Source organism: Phoca vitulina, unplaced genomic scaffold (genome assembly GCF_004348235.1).
Source record: "Phoca vitulina isolate PV1807 unplaced genomic scaffold, GSC_HSeal_1.0 scaffold5, whole genome shotgun sequence".
In the NCBI taxonomy this organism is placed as follows: Eukaryota; Metazoa; Chordata; class Mammalia; order Carnivora; family Phocidae; genus Phoca; species Phoca vitulina.
Genome location: NW_022589708.1, coordinates 16789081 through 16815336, shown reverse-complemented (window position 1 = coordinate 16815336; position 26256 = coordinate 16789081). Strand labels below are relative to the sequence as shown.

Genomic DNA, 26256 nt, shown 5'->3' with positions numbered 1-26256 from the left:
GTCACCACAAGGCGGGGTGGGGGGGTTCTATGGTAAAGGGGATGGAGCAGTACAAATATATATTATAAAATAAGTCATGGGGATGTAATATAGTGCATGGGGAGTATAGTCAAGAATATTATATTAACTTTGTGTGGTGATGGATGGTAACTAGACTTATTGAGGTGATCATTTTGCAATGTATACACAGGTCAAATCACTGTGTTGTGCACCTGAAACTAATACAATATTGTAGGCCAATTATACTTCAATTAAAAAAAGAAATATTTAGGAGGTAAAATTGATACAACCAACAGACCACAAGTCAATCAAAAGTGAATCACTGAACATCTACCATGACTATGAACTGGCATCTGTGTACATGAAAGAGAGGGAGAGATTGAGAGAGAGAATCAAGCATCCCAGAAACATTCATTGAGTTTACAAGGCCATGTAAATAACTATGACACAGTTATGTGTGCTTTTCAGTGGAGACGAAACTCAATATCATAAAACCAGCACGGCATTGTTAAGAGTATCAATGTGGCTGAGAGAAAGGGATTTCCCAGATAGGGTAGCGTGAGATGTTAACTCTCAGAAAGTAAAGAGTTATCAAAATATATGTGATCAGCTGTGCCATTTTGAAACTTAAGTCAAAGTTTTTGTCCTATGGCAGCGTTAAAAAAAGAACCTAAGATTTTTACCAAGATGAAGAATTAATTAAATTGTTACTTCAACATTTCCTAATATTTAAACAATGCTATGTCCATGGCTTAAGGACCAAATTCATCATTACTGGTTGTAATGATAGGAGTCAAAAAAGGAAGAGACTTAGACCTTGCCGAAAGGAAGAGGTAAAATTTAATTGGGAGTATATTATTCAGGGATCTCGAATACAACCAAAGCAATAGGATATATAGATACAGGTATATATATGAGGAGATTTATTATAGGGGTTGGCTCTGGAGGTTATGGAGGCTGAGAAACCCCATGATCTGCTGTATGCTGGCTGGAGACCTAGGAAAGTAGAGGTGTAATTCAGGCTGATGCTGAAGGCTTAAGTGGGGTGCGGTACTGGTATAAGTCTCAGACTCCGAGGCTAGAGAACCAGGAGCTCTCATGTCCCAGTGTAGGAACAGATAGATGTCCAAGCTAAAGAAGAGAGAGAGAGAGAATTTGTTCTTCCTCCACCTTTTTGTTCTATCTGAGCCTGGATGGATTGGATGATGTTCCCTTACATTGGTCACTCCTGCTACTAAATCAAATGCTAATCTCTTCCAGAAACATCCTCACAGATGCACCCACAAATAATGTTTTACCAGCTATCTGGGTATCCCTTAGGTAGGTCAAACTGACATAAAATTAACCGTCACAGGGACATTGAATGATGGCTAGCATTTGACAAACAACCATGAAAGAAGAAGGCATTTGGGGTTAAATTCGAAGCAAAGTAGTACATGTGGAGGATACTACAGAAAGGGATCAATTAAGAATTTGTGAGACGTAAATATTGAACAAATACGGTGGGGTTGTATTTTTTGATGGACCTTGAAAACCCTTGGTTTTATGTGTCAGGAAGTAGGTCATCATCCTAGGTTCTTAGCAGTGAAGTGACAAGATGAAAGTATTGATTTTGATGGGTCAAGCACTATAATCAGGATGGAATAGAGAGGAGATCATTAACGTCCAAGGGGGAGGGAAGGAGGATAGCCAGGGGGCTGATTGAGATACTAAAGCATGAGATGCCAAGGGCCAATATGAGGTTAAGAGGTGAGAAGAGGGGTGAATGAGGTCATCAGAGAAGAGGCAACATTAAATAGCAAAAAAAAAAAAGAAACCTTAAAAAACTTTACCCCGCTACTTAGAAGTTCCAATAAAAAGGGTTTCAAGAAGACAAGCCGTTGAAACACTTGCCTGAAATCACCTGTGTCATTTAAGATACTTTTGGCAGCCGTCACAGAAAATCCTGAATTGGCTGGCATACCCATTCAGGGAAAACCATCATTTCACCTAAGTTCCAACCCAGAACAGCTTATGATGGCGGAAAGTGGGAAGTTAACACTATCACCAGGCTCCATTATGGAAGCAAGATGGCTGCTGGAGTACTAAGAGTCAAAGCCTCATTATGATGCCCAGAGGCACACAGTGGGGCTGTTGCTAACCATGTGTGTCTCCTCATTGTTGAGACAGACTAACTGTCGGAAGCCCCTCAGCAGAATTACCCACCCTCTCATTCCAGAATTGCTTCCTGTGCCCATGCCCTGAAGAGAAAGGAAAAGGGCCATAGCTGTTGACTTGGACTAGTCATGGTTACTCCCTCACACAGGGGCTGATGTCTTCCTTAAGTATATGGCCACTGAATTGCTTGGCCATCTTCATAAGAATCCCCAGGAATTGAGGGGTAATGGAGAAATTGAAAGTAACTACTCAGATTGAATTAATTAGGTAGTTGGCATTTTTGCTTATTAAGTCCAGTGTTCTCAACTCCGGCCAGCAGTAAGCTGACACATAGCAATTGGCTTTCAGGAGGGTAGGGTGCGGGGAGACCTGATTTGTAGCATTTGCCAGTTTCTGTGGTATAGAAATGTTTCCACCATGACAGATTTCAAGCTACTAACAGTTGAACAACCAGCTGACAAAATTCCTGAAAATTTACCTGTTGGCTCTTTTGAGTCGGAAAGAGCCAGGGCTATCCAGGAGTCATGTGAGATACTAAAAAACAGTACTTATACTTGGGTTCCATCTTTAAATACTCTGATTTAATTGGTCTGAGACAGGGCACTCTTTTTCCTGTCTTCCTCACTCCCTTCTTCCCTTTCTTTCTTTTTCAGTTTTCCCAAGTATTTCTGATGTGCATCCGGGGAAGGGAACCAGTTAGCTAAAGCTATGCTTCATAAACTTGATCCTGCATCAGAATTACTGGAGGGCTTGTTAAACACAAATACCTGGACCCCACCCCCAAAGGTTTTGATTTAGTCATTCCTGGGTGGGGTCTGTAATTTGCAGGGGTTTTTTTTGTTTTTGTTTTTGTTTTTTAACAAGTTCCCAGGTGATGCTGATGCTGTTGGTCCAGACACCATCTCTTGAGTCTCTGGGTGTATTCACTGTGGTTTTAAATACGGTTTTTTGTCAGGGTGGACAGTAAAATTTGGGCAATGATTTCTGTTATTTCTCATCTTGATCATAGGTAAGAATCCTAACCGAGAAAGTGCCTCTATTTCAAATTTTGCACCCCCCTCCTCCCCCTCCCCATCGCCTCTGCCTTCTTTCAAATGCTTACTTTGGCCACTAGGGGGACTAAGGGAAAGAGAGTGATTGGATCAGTTCAATCTGTAAGTATCTCTGTGTGGAACAAAAGGGACCCAAATCAGTGGCAAGCACACAGCTGCATGAGTTGGAGAGAACTTCAGCATTGCTTTAAAGGGAACTGGGAAATGTTTTCCGCTTCTTTTTCTACAGGATCCTTATTATTCTTTGTTAATATGTCAGGCTTTCTTTGGGTATGTGACTTGTTTTGGGGAGTCCTACTTAGAACATTTCTGGTGAAGAGCATGCCATCTTCCTACTCCCCCCTTTGAGCTGTTTTTCCTGCACTAGTCTCCCAAATGCAGATCTAGCCATTTTTTTCCTGACTTCTAGACTCTTATGCAAGGAGACTACATTTAGAGCTGGTTAGTCTTCATTTTATACACATTTAATTAAGGATATAGCATAATACATTCAGGGCATGCACACCTGTGTTCTGTAGGCTTGATCAGCTAGTGTGTTTGCTCCTTATTACAGTTCTTGGATTTCTTGAGAAGTTGGCTTCCTCTCTTTGTGCCCCCAGGACAGTGGAGATTAACAAGGGCCACTGCTCCTCAGCTGAATTTCAGGGAACTAGAGGTGTTTCCTCCTAAGGTTGCAGTGAGGTTGAGACAAATATTTTCTTTGCAAAGAAAGCACTTTGAGGTCTTCTTTTTAAAAAAGATGAATACTTTTCAATTTGTATTTTCTTAATGGGTCAGCATAGCTCAAAGTCAATAGAGCTTTTGAAATGAACTTGAAAAAAGCCACTATGCTTTTAGATATTATAGATATTTTAAAATGACAGGCCTTAGCTTTTTCCTGAAAAAGTTGGAAAATACTTTAAACATACTCTAGCTGTTTGCTTATCCTATTTTCTTCTAAATCCCAATGATTGGGAGTTTTTAAAGCTTAAAAAATGGTAAAATTTAAAATGGCTGACATCTTTTTCCTTTTTTTACAGTAAAAGGCTTAACAAATGTTTCAAAGAGTTTAAATGATCTTTGATATACTGGGAACCCGATTTGGAAAATAAGAATTTGTAATTCTGAAGTATTGGTAATTTGGAGATGTAGGATTCCTGAACATTCCTACTTGATCTATTACAACTTCTCCTCCAGCTATATATTTACACTGAACTTAGGTAACATAGTTTACTGTTACTTTTATATTATCAAGTGCTAATGTGTGAAAGGCTTTTATTGTGCTTTTACTACTCATTTGATTATGTGGTATCTTATTTAATATTCTTTCATAGACTTGGGGGTATTTAGACATCATGAGGTCAAGTACTATGTTAAAAGCTTAGGCCAGTCTTTTTATATGACTGCAATAAAGAATATATTCATTTCACTTATATTACCACATGGCTCTCATAAAAGGTCAGTTTCAATTGAATATAAAATAGGTTACAAATGGCAAATCTTATGTCATCAACAACAAAATTATTATGAATCATCCCTTTTCAATTGCTGTTTCCCCTCTTAAGAAAAAGTAACTTGAAGATATCTTAAAATCAGAGATCCTCATGATATGTTTTGTACAATAGACATAAAAATTATATAAATTCATTTTTTTTACTTGAGTCAAGAAAATATGTATAGAGTAATCACACCAAAATTCCAGTTGAAACAGCAAGTCAGGTGCATCAGAGTTTCACAACAAAAAAGCCATAAAATTGTACTTTTTCATTTTGTTGTTATATTAATTTACCAAATTAACTTTGAATCAGTTTCTCAGCCTGGATTATTGATGAGTAATATTATGGGAAGTTACATGCATAAATGTAAGTTGATTGCTATGATTTAAGAGTGGCAGTTTATTCTTATCCAGAACACGCTCAGTAAATTATAGGAAGGTTTTAGGCTTAACAAAGGGTTGAGTATATATAAAAATGTAGGTTGCAATGATCTTAATTCTAGGTGGTAACTAAGGTTGCGTTTTATAACCGGAATGACAAATTCCTGTAGCTGAAAAACCTATAATGCATTTTAAAGGGAATTTTAACCTTTCTATCCATGAGTTTGTAAAGTACAACTCTTGACAAACCATCGTTTTACCTCCGAAATATTTATTTTCAAAAGTTATGACCTTGTATTTGAAAAAAAAAAGTTTATAAATGCCCTATGTTCTGAAAGGCTTTGAAACAGTATTATTTGGAAAAAAAAAAAAAAATGAGCCTCACTCACAACTACTATAATCAGGGAAAATAGAAAAGATGGAATACACATCAGCCAGAGCAGCCTTCTCTCCATTGCATATTTCCTAAAGCCATCTTCATTCAGGGTGACGGTTCCGATTTTAACCTAATTAAGCATCAGAGAGAACCAGGGTCCTCAGAGATGAGCCTGAAGGTTCCTAGAAGTCCCATGCTGCTCCTTCCCTCCCAGGCGCTGCTGGGGAGCCGCTGTCCGGGACTTCTGGAAGGTTCCAGGGATGCCCAGAAGGAGGCTCTGCTGTGTAGCGCCAGCCCGTAGGTGTGCCACCTTCAGCCACATTTCAGCCCGGTTACTGTGGAATTGATTTTCACGGCTCCTGACAGAAGCTGTTTTCAGCCCTTGAAAAGGCAGTAGCTGGGGCTGATACTCCTAAACACAAACAGCAAATTGCTCCATGGCTTTCATAGCCTTCGAGGTCTGTTACCTTAAGGTTCTAATGGCCTTTTAACAGTGTTTCCAGCTGAGCAGCAGATATAAGGGATACCGAACGTTGAAAGCAGTGTTCTTTTTTTTTTTTCTCCTCTCTGAAAGAATCATTTTTTTACAGATATTGTACTAACACCATATCCTAGGAACTATTTAACGGCATGTTAGATTTGAAACTTGGAACCAAACCTCAGATAAAGTATTGTCAGCGCCATATGTCTGCCACCTCACTGGGCTGTGTGTCCAGTGTTACCGCCCATCAGATCCTGTCACCAGTAGTAGGGGCCCATTTGATAGTCTCTCGTCAGGGAAAAAAATAATTAATGGAGCACCACAAAGCCTCTGAAGGTCCTTGTAGTTACGTTAAGTCAATTCATTTTCATCTTAAACATTGCAGTGTGTTTTTGAAAACAATGCATTTAGCTTTAGGGATTATATCCAGGCCACCTTTGGTTTCCCTTTCTATTGTCTTGAGCGCTAGTTTTGTCTTTCTGTTGGTTAGGGTGTGATGAGATGTTTCCTGAATGGGGAGCTATGCTCTCCCTGCACAGTGAACTTGAAGGCCTTTAAGCTTTGGTCTGGGGAAGAAGGTTAGTATTTCAGTCTTGTGGACTTTTGGGGAAAAAGTCAAACATAACCGAAGAACACTTGTCGAATTGGACGTTTTTCCATTTTAAAATACTAGAGACATACAGGAAACAAACTGAGGGTTGCTGGAGTGGAGGGGGGTGGGAGGGATAGAGTGGCTGGGTGATAACATTGGGGAGGGTATGTGCTATGGTGAGCGCTGTGAATTGTGTGAGACTGATGAATCACAGACCTGTACCCCTGAAACAAATAATACATTATGTGTTAATAAAAAAAATATTAGAGACATAGTATGCCTTTTGATTTTACTGAGGTCCAAGCACCGCTTGGTATTTCAACTTTCCAGTGGTAACTACACGAGGTAAGAGAAAAACAGCCATGCCAATGAGTCATCATTCCTCACGCCAGGAACTGGGCTGTTTTACAAGCTTTTGGAGGGCTCTTTAGGAAGTATGTGAGCTGCCACCATTTTCTTCCCCCAAAGTTGAAAATATACATACGTTGAAACTCTGATGTGAACAAGCGATGTGAATAGACAAGCAATTTCTTTCCTTCTTGTTTTCTTCCTCTTTATCCTCCTACTCCCTCTCTTCACACACGTAACCCCTGGGGAAAAAATAATTAGTGTGGTCTAGTTTAAAATTTAGTGTGATCAGTTTCACTCTTCTAGGAAACACACATGTGGGCAGCCTGCTCTGGAGCTGTGGTTGAGCAGAGCCTGGCTTTGGCTCCCAGCTCTATTACTTCGCCTCTGTTGTTTCATCTGTGAACAGGGATAATAACAGTCCCTACCAGTCATCACTGTGATTGTAGTAAATGAATAAACCTTTATAAAGCTCTTACAATAGTGGCTGGCATACGATGAAGGCTGTATACAGTTTTGAAGCCAATCAATCTCTTGATGAGGGTAGGGAGTAACAAGGGGAGAAAGGGGGCGCCTGGGTGGCTCAGTCGTTAAGTGTCTGCCTTCAGCTCAGGTCATGATCCCAGGGTCCTGGGATCGAGTCCCACATCGGGCTCCCTCCTCGGCAGGAAGCCTGCTCTCCCTCTCCCACTCCCGCTGCTTGTGTTCCTGCTCTCGCTATCTCTGTCTCTGTCAAATAAATAAATAAAATCTTTAAAAAAAAAAAAAAAACAAGGGGAGAAAGGGAAAGAGTGAGTTTCCTGGGGCTCCTCCTGGCTCCTGGGCTTAGCTCGCCTGCTCTGTGAATGTCTGCGGTTGGTGTACTTTGTGATCTGCTCTTGTGCAACTTGGGAAGAAACTGGTAGTCCCCTTTCCTGGAGTACTCACCCTGACCAGTGGTCTTTTCTGGCCCTGTAGGCCTCGAGCATCACTGGCTTGTTCTTCCCCTGGCCTCTGGTCCCCCTGTAGCTTTGATCACCTGCTGTGGTGGGAGCACGAGAAGCCTTCTGGTCTGCAACTCAACCGCATTCTGAATCCATCCAGGAGCACTCTGGAGACCACTGGGCCCGCTAGGTGTGGGTGTAGCCCTCTCTCTGAACATCTTTGCCTCCAAGTTTAAGGTCATTGCCAAAAGCCCGCCAGGCAATCTTTTTACAGATTCCAAAACAGATTTTGGGCTAGAAATCCCTCTTCCCTTTGGCTTTCCCGTATTGATGCGAAGCTCAGAGAGGAGAAACTGGGAAGTGTGGGGAGCCTCCCTGTGCCTCCCTCCTTCATACAGACCCTTGGGGAGCAGGGATGGGTTTGCCATCTTTTGTCTTCCCGGCTGGACCTCAAGCCCTTCCTCCAGGTTTGAAGACTTGTCTCTTAAAGAGATCAGGTAACAGACACCCATGGCTTTGGAGGGGGAAGTCTGTAAGAAGGCAATAAGTTAAGGGGCAAACAAAACTGAATCAGTGAAAGATTTGCAGAATATTATCCTCATTACATAGGCAATATGGAGACTTCTGAAGAATCTCTCAAACATCGAGTGAACTGGGAATAACATAAATTCTTTGTTTATGTGGGAATCTTTGGGCTTTCTGGCAGATGGTGTCATATAGGAGCAAAAGGACTAATTCCTTGTTTTGTGCTTACTAATTGGTTAGTTTGAAGTTTTCTTTACCTCCTTGAACCTCAGTTTTCTCCTCTATATAAAAGGTCAGTACTACAGCCTGGCTCATGATATTGTTCTTTGTGAGGCTGAAATGGCATAATGGCGTGTGAACAGCCTGACAGAGAGAAGTCTCCAGTAAATGTTAGCTCTCCTTTTCCCAATTCCCTCCTGACACATGTTTCATGATGAGAAATCTTCCTATTTCTTATTCAGGAGAGGAGAGAAACCTGGTAGGCTGTAATCCCCACTGTAAGACTTAGTCATTTTTAATTTCCTTTTATGATAAACTTCTAAGAGAGAAGCTCTAATAGAACGTTAAAAAGTGATCTTGAAATGCTGTTAAATGTCAAAAAGCAAATCTTTTAAAAACATTCTCTTTCTTTTCTCTTTGGCCGTCTTGGAACTTACTGTGAAACTTTTCTTTCATGCTGTTCTCACAAGTTCCTGTTGTGCATCCTGTCCTCAGAATGATAGATCTGATGCGTGGCTTTGATTATTTCACTTTGCTTAATGCAAGGGTTCTCAGACTTGAGTGTACATCAGAATTACCCAGAAGGCTTGTTCAAATGTGGGCTGCCAGGTCCCCTTCTGGGAGTTTCTGATTTGGTAGATCTGAGATGGGGCCAGTGCCCAGGTGATGCTAACGCTAAAGGTAACTAGGCCACACTTTGAGAACCACTGGATTCAAGTTTAAGCCTTAAACTATCAAAAGTCAGTTTAGTTCTCCAGTGGCCTGAGAATAAACACCCACCGCCTTGGTTTGACATTCAAGAACTGAAACTATCTTATTTAGTTCCAAGTGCCCTTCTAGAAATTTCTGTCTCATAAAACCTTTTTCACTCAACTTACTCTTTTTTCTGTTCTCATTTCATTCACTAATATCATGATAATGCTTGTTCTGTCCTTCCCAATTTTCTCTACCAACTAAAATGCAGTTTAACTCAAATCACTCTTCATGCGTTTGTCCTAAGTTACCGAGTTCCTATTTTCTCCTTCTTGCCTTGCTTGTGTAGTGTTTGTCTATTCATTTGGTAATTAACTAAATTCTGCCTTCTCCTGACTCTGAAATTGTTGTCTTGTGTCCTTTAAAATGACTCACTTTAATTTTTGTTTCCCAAATTTGCCCATGTGATATGTGGTAGCTGAGGGCACTTAAATGTATATTTGTACTTTCCAGAGCACAGTGTTTGAGCATAGTAGGTATTGAATAAATAACTGACTACTCCCTGATTGGAAATATAAAAAGACTTTTTTTGGTTTTTTTTGGCCAGGCTTTACTTAAAGACAACTGTAAGTAAGATCAAAATTAAATGGTGTAATATAAAGACACCCTTATATTTTCTTTGAAAGAGTGCAGCTGATAAAGTTATATTAGCCAAAGCCAGTGGAAATCAATTTGTGAAAGTATAGACCAGAGTTTATTGTGTGGAACATGCATTTTGTTGCTTTCACTTAATTTTAAAGCATACCATTTCTCTCAGTGAAGCCCCTACTCTATATAGGTATATGTCTATCAAAATGTTTTTTTTCAAAATGTGGCATATTTTAGCTATCACTGACAGCAATTTTCAAATGTCTGAAAAGATTAGGGAAGCTAAATGTAAAGAGTACTATAAATTGCAGTGACATTTCCTGGGAGATAAAGAAATTGATAGAGAGGAAAGTTAGTTTAAAAAGTCAGGCCTAGAGATAAAGCAATCAAATTGTACCACCTTTGGAATGATCTATTTACGATGGAGGCTTTGAATAATAAATTGTGCCACCGGAATGCTCATAGGAACCACTTGTAATTTTCTGAATTCCATTTTAAGCTGTTACCTACCTAGGCCCTCTTACTTAATATATCAGTTCGGGTCAGTGAAAATTTATTTTTAATTACTTGGCGGAAGAACAGTACCCACAATTTCCCTGCCTTTGAGGCACACACAGAGTAGTAAAGACAGATACATAGATAGTTAGTTTCTATATGATGTGGGGAGTGGTGTGACAAAGGCTCTGGGAGCCTAGAAGAAAGCAGGTAGAGGTTGAGGGCAGGTAGAAAAGTACTCCTTTGGAGGGCGAGGGGGAGAGGCAATGAGGGCTGTCAGTCGGGGAGCAGGATGTACCTTTTTTCGACACCACAATAATCTATTTCTTACATAGGATTAATTGTTGTTCCATGTAAATGGATGAACCCTAATTATATAGTTAATAGGGAAGGTTAAACTCCTCTACCCTTCTAATGCAAATTAGAAGATCATGCCCTATGAACTGCCTAAGAAATGGGCAACTCTGGTTCTGCAGAATGTATCAGTTGATCTTTGTTTAAGCAAATAGAACATGTCTGTCCTTGGGAAATTGTATATAAATTCCCAAGCATGATATTTAACTCTGCATTATTTTAGCACCCATGTTTTAAGGAAATTTCCAGAGAAACATTAGGAAAATAGCTACATTAATCACACAATAATCCCTGCTAAAGGTATAGTTTTAAATGGTGATAATCCTCTATTTCATACACAAACTTATTCCTTTGCAGACATTAACATATGATTGTGCTGTATATTTTGAAAAGTCCTAGACATCATAGCGACCCTATTAAAGTAGGTGTGATATGTGTAAGTCAGCAGATAAATATTTTGACGGTCAAAGATGACATTTGCCACAGATGGCTAAAGAGAACAGTTTGTGCTATGAATCCCTTTTACTGACTTTCTTACAGGGATGGTGCAAGAAGTGGTTCTAGCTGGAGGAAAGGTGAAACCAAGTTAGCTTTTCTTATATATTTGTGCATTGCAGTGATTTGACTTGGTTTATTTTTTAGTTTCTCAATTTTCTATCAGGTTTGAAACTGTGAACATTTAAACTCCTGTGCTGTTGCACAGTTTGCGTATGAAGATGTTTTAAGCAAGTTCTGACATGATAAAAAAAAAAAAGAGAGAGAGGGTGCCCAGATGATAACAAGCAGAAAAATTCCTCCTTTACATAAAAGACTCCATTCTCGTTTGTAAAGCAAAATGTTCTCTTAAAAGTAACAGCTGCAAAAAAAAAGCAGGAAGGCAGAACATACTCATCTAAGTTGTAAAATACGTTTTGGTAGCTCAACAGGGATTTTGCTGTTCCTGAGAAAAAACTCAAAATGTAATTTTTAAAACGAAGGTATTTAAAAGCATGGCACAAGGGAGCCTTATTTATGGGGCTGGTGAGCGGCCAGGATGCGGCCACTTCACTGTTCTTGCAGGAGCCCAGGTGGGCCACCTTGCACTTGGGCAGTGCACCCTGTGCAGCTGGTCGGATGTATTAGCAAGTACCTGTCTTTTTCGATGCAACAGTGGATGACATAAGAGAATTCCAGAAACAGTTTTTTTTTTTTTTTTTTTTTTAAGATTTTATTTATTTATTTGACAGAGACAGACAGAGTGAGAGAGGGAACACAAGCAGTGGGAGTGAGAGAGGGAGAAGCAGGCTTCCTGCGGAGCATGGAGCCCGATGTGGGGCTCGATCCCAGGACCCTGGGATCATGACCTGAGCTGAAGGCAGACGCTTAACGACTGAGCCACCCAGGCGCCCCCCAGAAACAGTTTTAACACAAAAGCAATTTTGGTTTTCATAAAGCTGATCTGTTCAAGTGAATATTTCTTTCTAAAAACAAGATTGAAAGTTTTTTTTTCCCCCCACATGGAATTGAAGCTCTGAACTTGTGTATTTCTTTAGGTGTTAAACATATCGATCTTTAGGGTTACATTGATCTTTTCCTAATAGTTGTAGCATTGAGGGGCTGTTTGTTTTCTGAATAGTGTGCCTGATCTCTGAATGAAAGGCCTAACAGTCTGTCAGAGACCTTGAATGGTAAGTCTTGGGACTTTGTTTCTTGGACAGAGCACCAATTTCCTAACCTGGAAAATATAAGCCTCTATACCTAATGTATAGTTTTGAGGTTGAGAAGTATGGGTGTGTGTGTGTGTGTGTGTGTGTGTGTGTGTGTGAGAGAGAGAGAGAGAGAGAGAGAGAGAATTCACTATTAACCACAATAATAAAGTTTTGTTAAAGACTAATAGTAAGCCTAATTTGCTAAAGTGTTAATTTCAGCTGTGATAGACAAATTTAGTTTTCTTTCTCTAAAGGAAGTTTCACTATTTCATCTGGAAAAATGGGACAGACACTAATGATGCTATGATTTAAAGGTGCTTTTCTGCGGACAAGAGAGGTCATTTTTTTCCCTAAGAAGTAATGCATTTAGAAGGAATAATTCCTCCCTTCTCTGATCTCTTGCAATTTTTATTTGAGCATTTTGGTGCAGTAGTCACTTTCTAACTTTTTTACAAATGTAAAAATACATTTGATATATTTGTTTATATATCTGACAGTTGATTAGTCTCCTGTGAGTCTATAAGATCCTAGAAATTAGGGCCAGGTCTACTTTATCCTTGCATTGCCCTTAGCTCCTGGCATACAATAACATATATTGAATGTACCAAATAATGACAAAGGCTTAGGCTTTCATTTGATTCCTAGCAAACAACCTCTTATGTAGATGTTGACCAACTCATGTATGTTTTCTGTTATGAAAGGCATTCTGTATCCTACTACACATGTGCTAACTTTCAGTCATTATATTTTTACTTTTCATTTCTACAGATTTTTCTTGAGCACAGATGAGATCAGAGTACCTGGCCCTCAATGAGTTTATACTCTAGGAGGGAACACAGTACAAGGTGTAATGTAAGGTATTACCTATGGAGACTGACACTGAGATATTCTCTACCATGCAAATTACTAACCTAAACATAACATTTATATTTAGAACTGGTCCAGCTGAACATTGTACATTATTGTTCCCACCCTAATTTTTGGGGGGAGGGAGAGACCATTTTTGCATTTTACTTGTCCTTTTGCTTCTGAAAAAAAATCAACATTGTAGAGCCATAATTTTACAATGGGTGCAATAGTCTTATTCACTGATATTTTTGAAAGGATAAAGTAGACAATCTGCTCTCTTCTCTTGCTATAACAAAAATATCAAATGATTTACCTTTCCATGTAGTTGAAGATTGCCTTTTAATCAGATGAAATGGATTCAGGATAAAGCATGGAAATTATAGTGGAGTTATTAAAAAATGGGCTTTATGTTATACCAATGAGTATATATAATAACATAGAACATTTGTTGAGCTTTCTCTGTGTTCCAAGTACTATTTTAAACTCTTTTCTTGTAAGATCTCATGTAATCCTTACAGCATCTTTTTGTCATAGGTAGTGTCTGTTCATACTTTACAGATGGGAAAACTGAGACGGAGGAAATGCAATTAACTCATCTAAGGAAACAGACAGGTTAAGCAGATGAGCCAGGAAGATTCCATAGCCCATGGCCTTTACTACTATCTATGTGAATCATATGGTTTTCTTTTTCACATGAACAAAATAGCCTTTTCTAGAATTTACTCAAGTGAATTGGTCTATGCAACTTTTCATGCAGTTCTTTACAAATATTATGCCTCACTTAACTTTCCATCATTTGAGAAGGTAAGAAGTAGCAAACAAGACTCCATCCTTCAGACATCTCTAGAATCTTTTAGTAAGTAAAAGAGATAAGTTATTGCTTAAAAGTATATATTTTGCAATCATAATGTATACAATTCTGTACTGTTACATTATTATTATTCTAGCTGTTTGACATCTGAACCTCCTTTCTAACTTTGGAGAGGTCCTCCTTTTGTGTCTAATGGGAGGCAGAGCTTGCCTTCTATTGTATGAACTGAAAATATCAGGCGCTTGCTTTCCCAGACTCCTTGTGGCAGGGTTGAGATCACAAGACCTAGGATGCCCCAATGAGATTTGCCTGCCCTGTTTTTGCAAGAGGAGCTTGTCACACAAAGAAACAGGGACAGTGGAACACTTATTCTAGGGAAAATCAAAGATAAGTTTTAAAATTTATTTTATTATAGATTTGGCCAAACTAGTTTTGGGTCCTTAGTACTGTTTCTGGATTTTTTTTTTTTTTAATTATTTGACAGAGAGATAGAGAGAGAGCACAAGTAAGCAGAGAGGCAGGCAGATGGAGAGGGAGAAGCAGACTCTCCACTGAGCAGGGAGCCCGATGTGGGACTCGATCCCAGGACCCTGGGATCATGACCTGAGCCGAAGGCAGCCGCTTAACCGACTGAGCCACCCAGGCGCCCCCTTAGTACTGTTTCTTATGGTGCTATTGGGGTTATGAAGCCAGTCGGATAACCCACAGGCAGACCAGGACTATGTTTAGGCCACTTGTGAACAGGGGCATCAAAAAGTATTTTGGGAAAAAATAATAATTCAAGCACTGTAGTAGTCATCATGATAAAAGTCAGAATTTGTGTTTCTTTTCACTTTCTTTGTAGTTCAATATTGATTTAACTTTGAATTATATATTGTCATGGTGGGTGGGTAGGTGGGGACGCATCATTACCTTTTTCATGCTCAAGGTCAGACATCTATTTCTATTCCCTTTGAAATGCAAAGCAAACTCCTTCACTAATAGCAATTTTTCCAGAAGGAAAGTGAAGCCTCTAACACCTTGTGGATCTGAAGACCAAGATATATTACCAAGTCTTCTGTTTCCCCTTTGAAGCCTATTGATTATTAAGCATGTATTGTTCTTTCTGTAAAGCCAGCCAAGACGTGTGGGTGGTTAGGGAGAAGGGAATTTGAGGAGCATGGCTCAGGTAGCAAGAAGGAGGGAAATGCAGGGGTGATTGCAGGATGACCCTTTGTGACAGAAAACATTGAGGTATTCAAAGCATATATCCCAAATTCAGAAAATTGCCTATCTTCTAGGTTTTCCCAGGCTTCCCATTTCCTAAGAATTATATTTCTTAGCAATATATTTCTAAGAGTGATAAAGCATCCAGGATGGTTTATGAGGCCAGTGCTTTGTACCAGTAATTTTTCCTGGAGAAGTGATGTGAAACAGCTGTTTAGATGCACTGAATATGAATATGGCTTATTCTAAGATATAAGAGGGATCCAGTATATAAATGCCACTTCTAGTTAAATATATTTTGTAATTTCTTTGGGGAAAAAAAAAAGAGCTTCCTTGTTTCTAGGGAAATTGAGTGTAAATCCACCGCTCCAGAATTCCCTGAGGAATGTGGTTGCTGTTTGAAGATTTTAAGTCCCTTCAGGGCGAGGTTTATGCAGTTTCACTTGTTTCTCATGTACTTTGCCCAAGGTTGGACAGACAGATAAGCTTCTTAACTGGTGGATTTAACTGACAATCGGTTCATTTTTGAGGTGTCAACCTGGGGTTTAGTGAAAAATACTGAAGATAGGCAAGTATTGAAATGGAAAAGAAGATTAATAAAGTTGAAGTAACTTTGATATTTCTGGCTTCATTCATGTTTATCTTCTTTTTCTCTATCGATCTATCTATCTATCTATCCAACATCTCACACACCTTATGTAGATTACATATTTTTTAATGTGGAGTTGGTGAGAATGCTCATGTGGGGAGTCAGGATACATAAATTCTCACAAAAACTATAATGTATGTTACAGTATATTATGACTCCTTGCAATTATTTCTTGACTTCTAGAACTTTCCTCCAGTCAAAAATAACCTTTACCTTTCTCAGGCCCAGATTATAGAGTTTTGTCGTGACAGTGACTGTGGGGGTACTCGCTTCAGATGTTAGCTCAGCAGAGGAAAGAAGGGAGGGTTCCAGAAGAAGAATGAGTGGGAGAGAGCAATTTAAAAAATGGGTGGAAATGTAGATGCTCTCATGCTGGGTTATATTTAAATCTACTTGTGAAGAGAAATGTGATGAGGACTTAAAGTCCTTTAAAACTTGAACAATTGACATATTATGACACATCCTTCCAGATGTTTTTAGTTTCCAAAAATGTATGTGTTGGTGCTACAGAAATATTTAATGATACGAAAGGACTGGCCTCTTCAGAGGCAACCGTTCTTACAGACATTTGTGATCCTTCTGTTGATGTTTTATGTATACACAAATATTTATAGATGTTCTATGTATTTACTCAAATGGTAACACCCTGTACACATTTTCATTCAGATACTTTTGCCACTTAACAATTATCTGGAAACTTGTTTGATTGAACAGCACCTAAGGTCTCGCCCTTTCCCCCTTCCCACCGCCAAGGTTGTATTTCCACTGTTCGGCTTTACCATACCTTATTTACCCAGTGGCCTACTCATGAACATCTAGGTTGTTTCATTTTTTGCTGTTATGAACTATACTGTCAGGAATGTTGTTATATGACCACCTTTTCACGTAAGTGGGAGTTATCTCTAAAAGAAATTCCTGGAAGTGGAATTTCTGGAGAGAAGTCATGGGCATCGCATGTTTTGATCGACATTGCCACGTTTCTCTGCACGTTAAACGTGCCAGATTATCCTCACAGCCTCAGCAAAGAGCACTCAGAGTTTCGGTGTTACACAATCCCAGAGGATGACGTGATAGGACGTATGGATGGAGTTGTGCTTTCTCTGCAGTATTCCCGGCCCTGCTTGTTGCCAGCTCCTTGCTCTTCTGTTATGGGGGCCCTTGGTTCCAGGTTATGGGCTATTCAACTTCAGATGGAGTGGATGGATGGATGGATGGATGGACGGATGGACGGACTTTTGGGGATTTGCTTCAGGTGACTTTTCTCTTTAAGATTAGGTGCCATTGCAGAAGAAAGTTGTGTGAATGAAAATAGGCCTATTAAATATGTGGGGCGATGGCACACTGGAAATGAAATGCTTTGTCTCTGTATTTGGAGTAGAATATAGGAATCTCTATCCAAGTGAGCCCGGTATCCATTACCAACATGCATTCATATAGGAAGTTCATGAAGGATGATAAGAAGATCAGATTATGAAATTTCTTAGAGGTCTGCTGTCTGAGTTTTTAAATCTGGCTTGCTTAATTTTAGACACCAAACATATGGCCATAGCTAATTATATGCTTAAATGCGATGCATTTCAGAATGGTTGATGTTACTCTGTAAGGGACCTCTCCGAGGCAGTGATAAGATATGTGGTTAGAAAGATAGGAGATATATGTAAAGTGAAATTCTGACCATTTGAAACAATTGCCGTAAACTTTGGAGAAATTGATTCATTATGAACCATGTTTATGTTTACTTTTGTGTGTCCAATGTATAACACCATACCTGCATATGTATGGGTATGTGTATATATACCTCTAAAATGTACACACAATGGTGTGCTGGAACCAGCTTATCCTGGGCCATAGGGCCAACTGTTCAAATTTTAGGCATTTGCTGAAGTGATCAACTTCACATTAGTAGCTTCAAATCAGCCACGGTGGGAGTGTTTATACCACAGAAATTGGCAAACACTAAAAATCAGGACTTATTTCCTAGAAAGCTCGTTGTTAAACACTTACCAGTCCACCTCTGTACGTGTATATGTGTATATGTATAATCGATACCCTGTCCAAAAATGAAGAAACCTTCAGAACTATTTAAAATCCATTTGTTGGGAGCGCCTGGGTGGCTCAGTTGGTTAAGCATCCCACTCTTGGTTTTGGCTCAGGTGATGATCTCAGGGTCAAGAGATCAAGCCCCGTGTCTGGCTCTGTGCTCAGTGTAGAGTCTGCTTGAGAGTCTCTCTCTCCCTCTCCCTCTGCCCCTCCTGCTCATGCTCTCTCTCTCTCAGATATATAGATAAATCTTTAAGAAAAAAGTCCATTAGTTTGCAATGTCTGATTTCTAATAAACAGGGAAAAGTAGAACTTAGTTCTTTGGTACTTTTCTCATCAAAGCCTTAGTAATGCTTTAAAGAATAATTTTACTTTTTTTAATACAAATACTGTACGTATATACCATTATAGATTCCTTTTAATTTGTGTGTAATTTCTGGTTGTTTTTGAATAGTTTCATACCAAAAGAAACTTTTGCAAGTAATAAATTATAGACATACCAACAGCATGATTTACCAAAATTCATGGCAGTAGCTCTTGACCCTAATGAGCAAAAAAGGTCACCTAATTTTGATCCTAGGAATCAGGAAAACTAGACGTGCTGCTATGGAATTAAACACGCACTCTAAAGTCAGAAGGACGGGTAGAGTTCTTAGTGCTCAGCACCCTCCTTGATAAGAAAGAAGAATGGGAATTAATGCTATTAGGATTCATATGACTTAGTATTTGAACTGCCAGATCCAGCCTCGCCTGGGTTTAAGTGTGTTGAGTGTGAATATAGAGACTGAGGTCAGTAGGGCATGAGTATTGAGCAACATATGGAGCTTGTGTTCTTAATTTTTTCCCTCAACTATTGAAATAGGGAAGAATAACTGTTATCCAGTCAAATATAGGTAATGTTAATAACTTGATCAGAATTTAAGGAGAGTAAATACCAGAGTTAGGGCACTGCTGGTAAATATCATTTATGGAAGGCAGAAGTAATAGACAGTTGTATATAGCCTTGTGGCACTTGCCATTCTATAAGTAGTAAAATGTGATTTATTATCCTGTACTCTGTCATGTATTACTCAAGAGATGCAAATAGATGATGACTTAGAAATCTTGCATAAAAATGAACTGAGACACTCGTAGTTTCTGGATGTGAAAGAGATTATAAACAGACTATGACACCTATTTTAGTGTATGACTTACTGATCTATGAAGAAAATAACTTGTAAAACCTAAATTAAGCAGAGTAATGATAGTTTACTAATAATGAAAGCCAGCTGTGCTAGTTTCTTTCAATAGCAATATTGCAGTATTAAAATGTTGAGGTTTATATGCTGGGCCTTTGGGAATGCAAAGAAGATTCGTTTTTTAGGGTCCTGATGAATTCAAATTTGTGATAACCTATTTCATTCCAGTTTTAAGAATGAAAAATTTTAGGAATGTGGTTTTCTCTGAAATGGAGAGTTAAGATTGTGTTAATATGGGCTCTTCCAAGATGTGAGAGAGGTCATTAAAGGCATTGTAGCTTCAACCTTGATCAACCATTTATTTGTAGTTTTCAATAGAAGTTTTTTTTGAAGTTTTATTATTTAAGTAATTTCTACACCCTACATGGCGCTTGAACTCATGACCCTGAGATCAAGAGTTTCATGCTCTTACCACTGAGCCAGCCAGGCGCCCCTCCACAGAATTTTTTATGATAGACTTCAATTCTTCATAAAGTAGTTCAGGCCAGTTTTCCTCTTCTATTCTTTTATTCTTTTTTTTTTTTTTTTTAGATTTATTTATTTATTTGAGAGAGAGAGCGCATCAGAGCATGAGTGGGGGGAGGGGCAGAGGGAGAGAGAATCTCAAGCCAACTCCCCACTGAGCGCAGAAGCTGAATGGGGCTTGATCTCAAGACCCTGAGATCATGACCTGAGCCTAAACCAAGAGTTGGATGCTCAACTGACTGAGCCACCCAGACACCCCTCTAGCCTTTTATTATTACTATTGTTTTGAAAAATCTCTTTATATATTTGAAGATTCACATGAAGTTACAGCTACTCTTTCCTTTTCCTGGCTAGAACCTCTGATTCCTATACTGCTGCCTTTGATCTTTTATTTCTAAATAATCTAATAAAAAGGAAAGCACTTTGTGAATTGTGAAGAACGACATGAATGTGCAGTATTATTTTCAATCACTATACATTTTTTTTCAAAGTCTAATTTTAGAATTTTAGGACTGAAGCATTTTGAATGGTCTTTAGAATTTGGAGAAAGCCAATGTCATTTAAAAATTATCCATTGTTGATTGCCAAACATGACCTGGCCAAATTGACAGATTATTAGATCAACAGATTATTAGATTATACATCTAAATTTTCATCAGCTTGTAGGCACAAAGGTTTTTATACATGTTTAGGGATGGGATAGAGTTTTTACGTAACTGATGAAAAAAGAAAAAAAAAGTACTTAGATTAGTAGACATGTCGACCTTGGGGAAGAATGTATTGTTATAGCTCTCTCTGAAGAGATCTGTGTTGTTGAGCATGTTTTTGTACTTGTGGATAAGACTGACTGGAATACTGTTTTACTTTATTCACTCAGTTTTTGTAACCTTAGTAACTAGCCCCTTAATTTAGATTGTATCCATTTTGACTTAAAAATAAATGATCTATATTTGCATAGTTTTCTCAGGCCTCATTTTTAGCATTTTATGTATCACAAAAGGTGTTTTAAAGTGGGTTATGTGCATTTCTATAGGGAAAAAGCATCATGAGAACTACAGACAGTCGGTCTGGAGTTCACGGAAGATGAACTCTCCAGTGCCATTTGCACATGCCTGGTTCTGCCCATGTATTTGTTGCTTTGTTGATCTGCATCAGAAGCTCTGCCAAGTTCATATGGACAGTTTGCAAAGTAGAGTCTTGGATAATCTCCATTTAGGATATTAACATCTCAATATCAGGGTCTTCAGTCAGTGAGGAAACCTACAGGAAACCTAGGTCAGTTGGGGATGTAGCAATGACTGGGCAGGCAGGATTCTTGCCTGCAGGGAGGTGGAGTGGGAATGGGGTGGGTGGATACAGCATTTCTGGGGATATAAAGACCAGTTCTAAGTGAGGGAGCCAGGTAAGCATTTTGGCTATCTTTGGGTCAGTACCATTTGCTGCCTTCGAGTCCATCTTATTTGGAAGCACATATGAAGTTGCTTGGTAAGATTGGTTAATTGAAGCTGGGGGGGGGGGGTCTTTTCAAAATGCCACTCCTTTGTTTTAAGCACTGTAGTATCTTCCTCTGCTTCTAGAAGAGAAGACATAATTGCTTATCATGGCCCACAGGATCCTCACTGTCTGGCACGCTCTACTCCCTGCACACTGACAAGAAGTCAGGCTCCCTCCAGGACCCACCTGCTCTTCTCTGCCTGCCCCCCATTCAACAAATGACCCCCCCCCTTGCATCCTTCAGATTTTAGCTAAGTGTCCTGCCCTTGGGAAGCCTACCTTGAACCCTTTGCCAACGTCAGAGCCTCTTTCTTCCAACTTGTAAAGTCTTTCTGGAGAGCACTTTTAACAGTTGTCATTAATCAAACTGAGTTGAAACCAATAAGGTGATGATTGTTAAATTTATAGAAACATATAGGATAACCTAATTTTTTATCCTTGAAAGAGAGAAATAGTGGGTTGAGGATAGGTTTGGAATTTCATATTTTTCTCTAGAGAGAAGATGGTTTTTGTTAGCAATATTATTTTATGAGTGATTGTGTACTTGATGAGTAATTGGAAGCATGTCACAAATTTGGAAATAATTTCATACATGTTGACTTAGGATTCTATCAGTGAAAAGATAATAAAATTAAATTTTGATTTAAGACAGACATATAAAGCCTATGCTTTTAGAAAGGAGTACCCACATGACATTTATTTCTCATTCTATCAGTTGAAAATTTGAGTATTGATTTCTACTTTTGTGTTTATCAATGTAATGAATATTGATTGTCACAAAAATGTCCCACTGACATTTTACAGTCCTAGAGTACCTTCTAAATAAAGAAGTAAATTAAGGGTGTGTAAGTCTATTGTCATGGTTTCTCATTTTAATTTTCCCTCCCTTCCTGCTGCCTTCTGTTTCTTCTTTCTTTTCTTTTTCTCTATTCATGGTCTTTTTCAATTACTTAAGTAGTACAGGAATACAGGTCCACTGTAGAGATGCATGTGGTGTACCCATTCTGCCACCACAGGTATGACTGAATGTTAAGAGTCCCCACAGCCACCTGTGACCTCATGTCTGTTACCCATAATTGATGTTTCCCACCAGAGGCTTTTGTGTTTACACCTGAGTACACATACACACACGTGCACATGCTCTATTATCTGTATATTTTTACAGAAATGTAGATAATATTTATATCATATCCAGGGTTTAGGTAGTATGCATTGTAAAAACAATGTGCTTTTTTTTTTTTAACCCTACTTAACAAAGAATTAAAAAATCATTTACCTCTGTATACCTGGAATGTTTTCCCCTCCTCTTCTCTGTAAGTTGCTTTTCAAATCTAAAATACTTTCAAGTTCCGCTTCAGGTTCTCATTGAAGCCTTTCCAGAATCCCTTATCTAGAAGCCCCCCTGCCTTTACCAGCTCCATTTATTTTGTATCTTTCTCATAACATTTTCACATTGGCATCCTTTTAAATTTATTTGTGTTTGTGGCCCTCAAAAGGAAGTAAAATCCCAGTGGACATTGCCCTCAGTGTCTTATGTAAATTTTGGGGTTTTAGAGAGGAAACACTAACCCTGCCTTTCCTTTGCTTCCATCCTTTGAGACCAAAGGAGGAACAATATAGAGAAAGCAGAGGGAGATTAATGTGACAAATGGAGATTAAAGCTGATTGTAGATCTGCATTCTGATCTTAGGTCGGAAGGGCTTGCTGCCAAGACCCAGCAGAATAACAGACTTGCACCTGTAGTTAATGGCACAGCTGGACAACTGGAGGCCTCTGCCATTTTTCCTCTGGGCAAGAAGCAGAACAGAAAGCAAATTCATTCAGGAGGAAAGTAAGGGTTTGTACTGCGAGCCCGACTCTTTCTCCAGCATTCATTAGTTCTGATGATAGTTCTTCCCTCCCTAGGTAGACATGCCTAAAGGGGCACGAGACACTTGGAGTGTTTTTCCAAGAGAAGTGTCTCGATAGGACCCTTCCGTGGTTGGGGAAGGAAGTGGTACTCATCTGTAGAACTCGAGTCTTTCTGCATCATCTCCTGTTTCATTCATTTTTACCTTGACTGAGCTCCTTAAAGTTGATTTAATTAGATCAAACCTATTTGTCTCCCTCTCTCACCTGCTCTCCCCACGACAGTGAAGGTATTGTCTAAGAACTTGGAAAAATAACGTTCTCTTTCTTGAAACAGCTAGGGCTTAAGGTAAAAGTATTCAGAAATCTTTAATGTAAAAATTACGACCTAGATAATCCTTACAGCCGTTGATGAATTGGAGGCTTAATGTGGGTCAGATACAGCTTCAGAGCGCAGATCGGGGGGACTTTGGGTAGTTTGACTAATGGTTTTTCGACATTATGATGCTGTGAAAGTGATGTGCATTCGGTAGAAGAAACCATATTCCGAATTTCGAGTTTTGCTCTTTTCCTGGGCTGGTGATATGCGGCAGGTCCTCTCTTGTGATGCGGGGCATTGGCAGCAAGCCACGGGTGCCCGTAGCCGCGCCATCACGAGGGTAAACGACCGAAACACTGATAACCACTCTGAACCCATACAGCCATTCTGTTTCTCACTTTCAGTGCAATATTCAATACACTACACAAGAGAGTCAACACTTTATTGCAATATAGGCTTTGTGTTAGATGATTTTGCCCAACTCCAGGCTAATGGCAGTGTTCTGGCATGTGTAAGGTAGGCTAGGCTAACCTGTGATGTTCAGTAGCTTGGATGCATTAAACGCGTTTTCAAATTACGGTATTTTCAGTTTATGATGAGCTTACTGGGATGTAACCCCGTCATAAGTCAAGGAATATCTGTATACATGAATTTTTACACAGAGATCTGAAAATAAATGACTGGAAACAGACCAACATAAGTAAGCAATATACCCATGGTTAGAATTTTTGAAGAAGACCAAATGAATGATTTAAAATTTACTATAGTCACTTTTTCCTTGAGCTTCAGCAGAGCTGTGGATCTTATTGTTAATATAGAAGTTAATTTTGCATAGACTATCATATACTTTGGAAAGAAATATGAGTGGGACATCCCTGCCGTTTGGGTATTCTGAGTGATAGTTTATTGTTAAAATGGGAGCTAGTTTCATACTGATAGACAAACAACTAATTTTCCTTAACCCAACTGTAAAAATTTAGTGACCGTGGCTTTTCAGAATAAAGAACCAGGTCTTGCTAACTACCAGAGAAGACCAGTAATTAACTCTTTTAGTTACTTGCACTAAATATAACTAATAAGCAATAAGACATTTCTTCTTAAGTTTTACATGTTCTGGAATCAAGTTTATTTTGTGGCAATGGGATTAGAGTTATTTATTGACTATCAAGATAAATTTTTTTTTTACTGATGTTAATGAAACAAAAATAAGCCGTAGTTTTTTACCTACTAATAACTCCTTGGATAATAATGAGGTATATTGGATAATAAACCCAGGCCACTCTGGGATATTTTCTGTTTGAATTTGGAAATGTGACTAGCTTGATGATGTAATAATTATAGTTAAGCTGTAGTTTTAATGACAGCCTTGATTACATTTACGTTGTCTTTAAATGATACATTTTCCAAATGAATAAGATAACAAAAGTTAAAACTACGTGGGAATTTAATCATGATATATGAATTTATATTACTTTTGAAATTGCCTTTTAAAAATTTGAACAAAAGTCACTTCACTTGGAAAAATAAACTAGTGGGACTACACCAAAATAAAAAGCTTTTGCACAGCCAAGCAAACCATCAACAAAACAAAAAAAATAACCTACTGAATGGGAGAAGATATTTGCAAATGATATATCTGATAAGGAGTTAATATAAAAAATATATAAAGAACTTATATGAACTTATGCTCTATTCAACACTAAAAAACAAACAACCTAATTAAAAAATGGGCAGAGAACCTGAATATACATTTTTCCAAAGGAGACCTACAGATGGCCAATGGACACATGGAAAGATACTCAACATCACTAATCATGAGAAATGCAAACAAAACCACAATGAGATATCACCTTACACCCGTCAGAATGGTTAAAATTAAAAAGACAAGAAATAACAGGATGTGAGAAAAAGGAGCACTTATACACCATTGGTAGGAATGTAACTTGATAGAGCCACTGTGGAAAAAAATTAAAAATAGAAATATCATATGATCCACTGATTTCACTACTAGTTATTTACCCAAAGAAAATGAAAGCACTAGTATGAAAAGACCTAGGCATCCCTATATTTATTGTAGCATTATTTACAATAGCCAAGATATGAAGCAACCCAAGTGCCCATCCATAGATGAATAGATAAAGGAGTCATGGTGCACAGACCCAGATACATGCAATGGAATATTATGGAGCCACAAAAAGGATGATATCTTGCCATTTGCGACAATATAGATGGACCTAGAGGTATTATGCTAAGTGAGATAAGTCACACTGTGAAAGACAAATATATGGCAAGTGATGGGGGGGATAAAAAAGTAAATTAAAAAAATCATTTCATTTTAGAAATAATCTATAGAACAATGAGTTTGAATGATTTTGAGCAGTGAAATTTGAGAGGAAATTAGAGAATGAGGTGATTCATTGTGTATGTAGATCTTAGGAAATGTTTGAATGATGTGATTAGAATGCAGTCATAGTGTTTATAAGTTTTTCAACACGCAGATTGTTGAAATACAACATCCCAGGTTGTGAAGATTCTTAAATAATTCATGTGAGGTATCAGAGTGGAGCTTCAACAATGTATTCTAGTCTTATTTGGATATAATGTCTGTGAATGATTCAGTAAATAAGGTTATAAATATTCATCTATTTTATCACTGGCAACAGCTGAGAATCTCTGAACAGACAGTGGACCGCAGAATCCAGATCTTGGATGCCTATGCGTACTCACTGACTTTTCCTACTTTATTTCCATGTTAGATATCAGCAGTTCAGAAACATTTGTGTTAAAATGCAGAAACAGAATTGTGCTTTCTTGTTTTAGAATTGGAAAAGCTGGTGCCTGGTTAGCCACAAAAATGACAGGTGGTAGGCTTTATTCTCATTAAAAAACTTAGGACAAAGGAAAGACAGGCAAAATGCTTCGCCCCCTTCT

At 38.6% G+C, this 26256-nt stretch overlaps 1 protein-coding gene across 4 annotated transcripts in view; it reads left to right on the top strand.

The window, feature by feature from the left end:
* Positions 1 to 26256, top strand: part of GPC6 (glypican 6) — a 1069657-nt gene that overhangs the window by 7118 nt on the left and 1036283 nt on the right. For 2 of the 4 annotated variants that reach the window (XM_032402769.1, XM_032402767.1), the window contains exon 1: positions 14676 to 17173. The exons of the other annotated variants lie outside the window; for them this stretch is intronic. In XM_032402769.1, the coding sequence (XP_032258660.1) occupies positions 17005 to 17173 (169 nt within the window). In that variant the 5' untranslated portion in view covers positions 14676 to 17004. Of the gene's footprint in view, positions 1 to 14675; positions 17174 to 26256 lie in introns of those variants that run through there. 4 annotated transcript variants of the gene reach the window in all.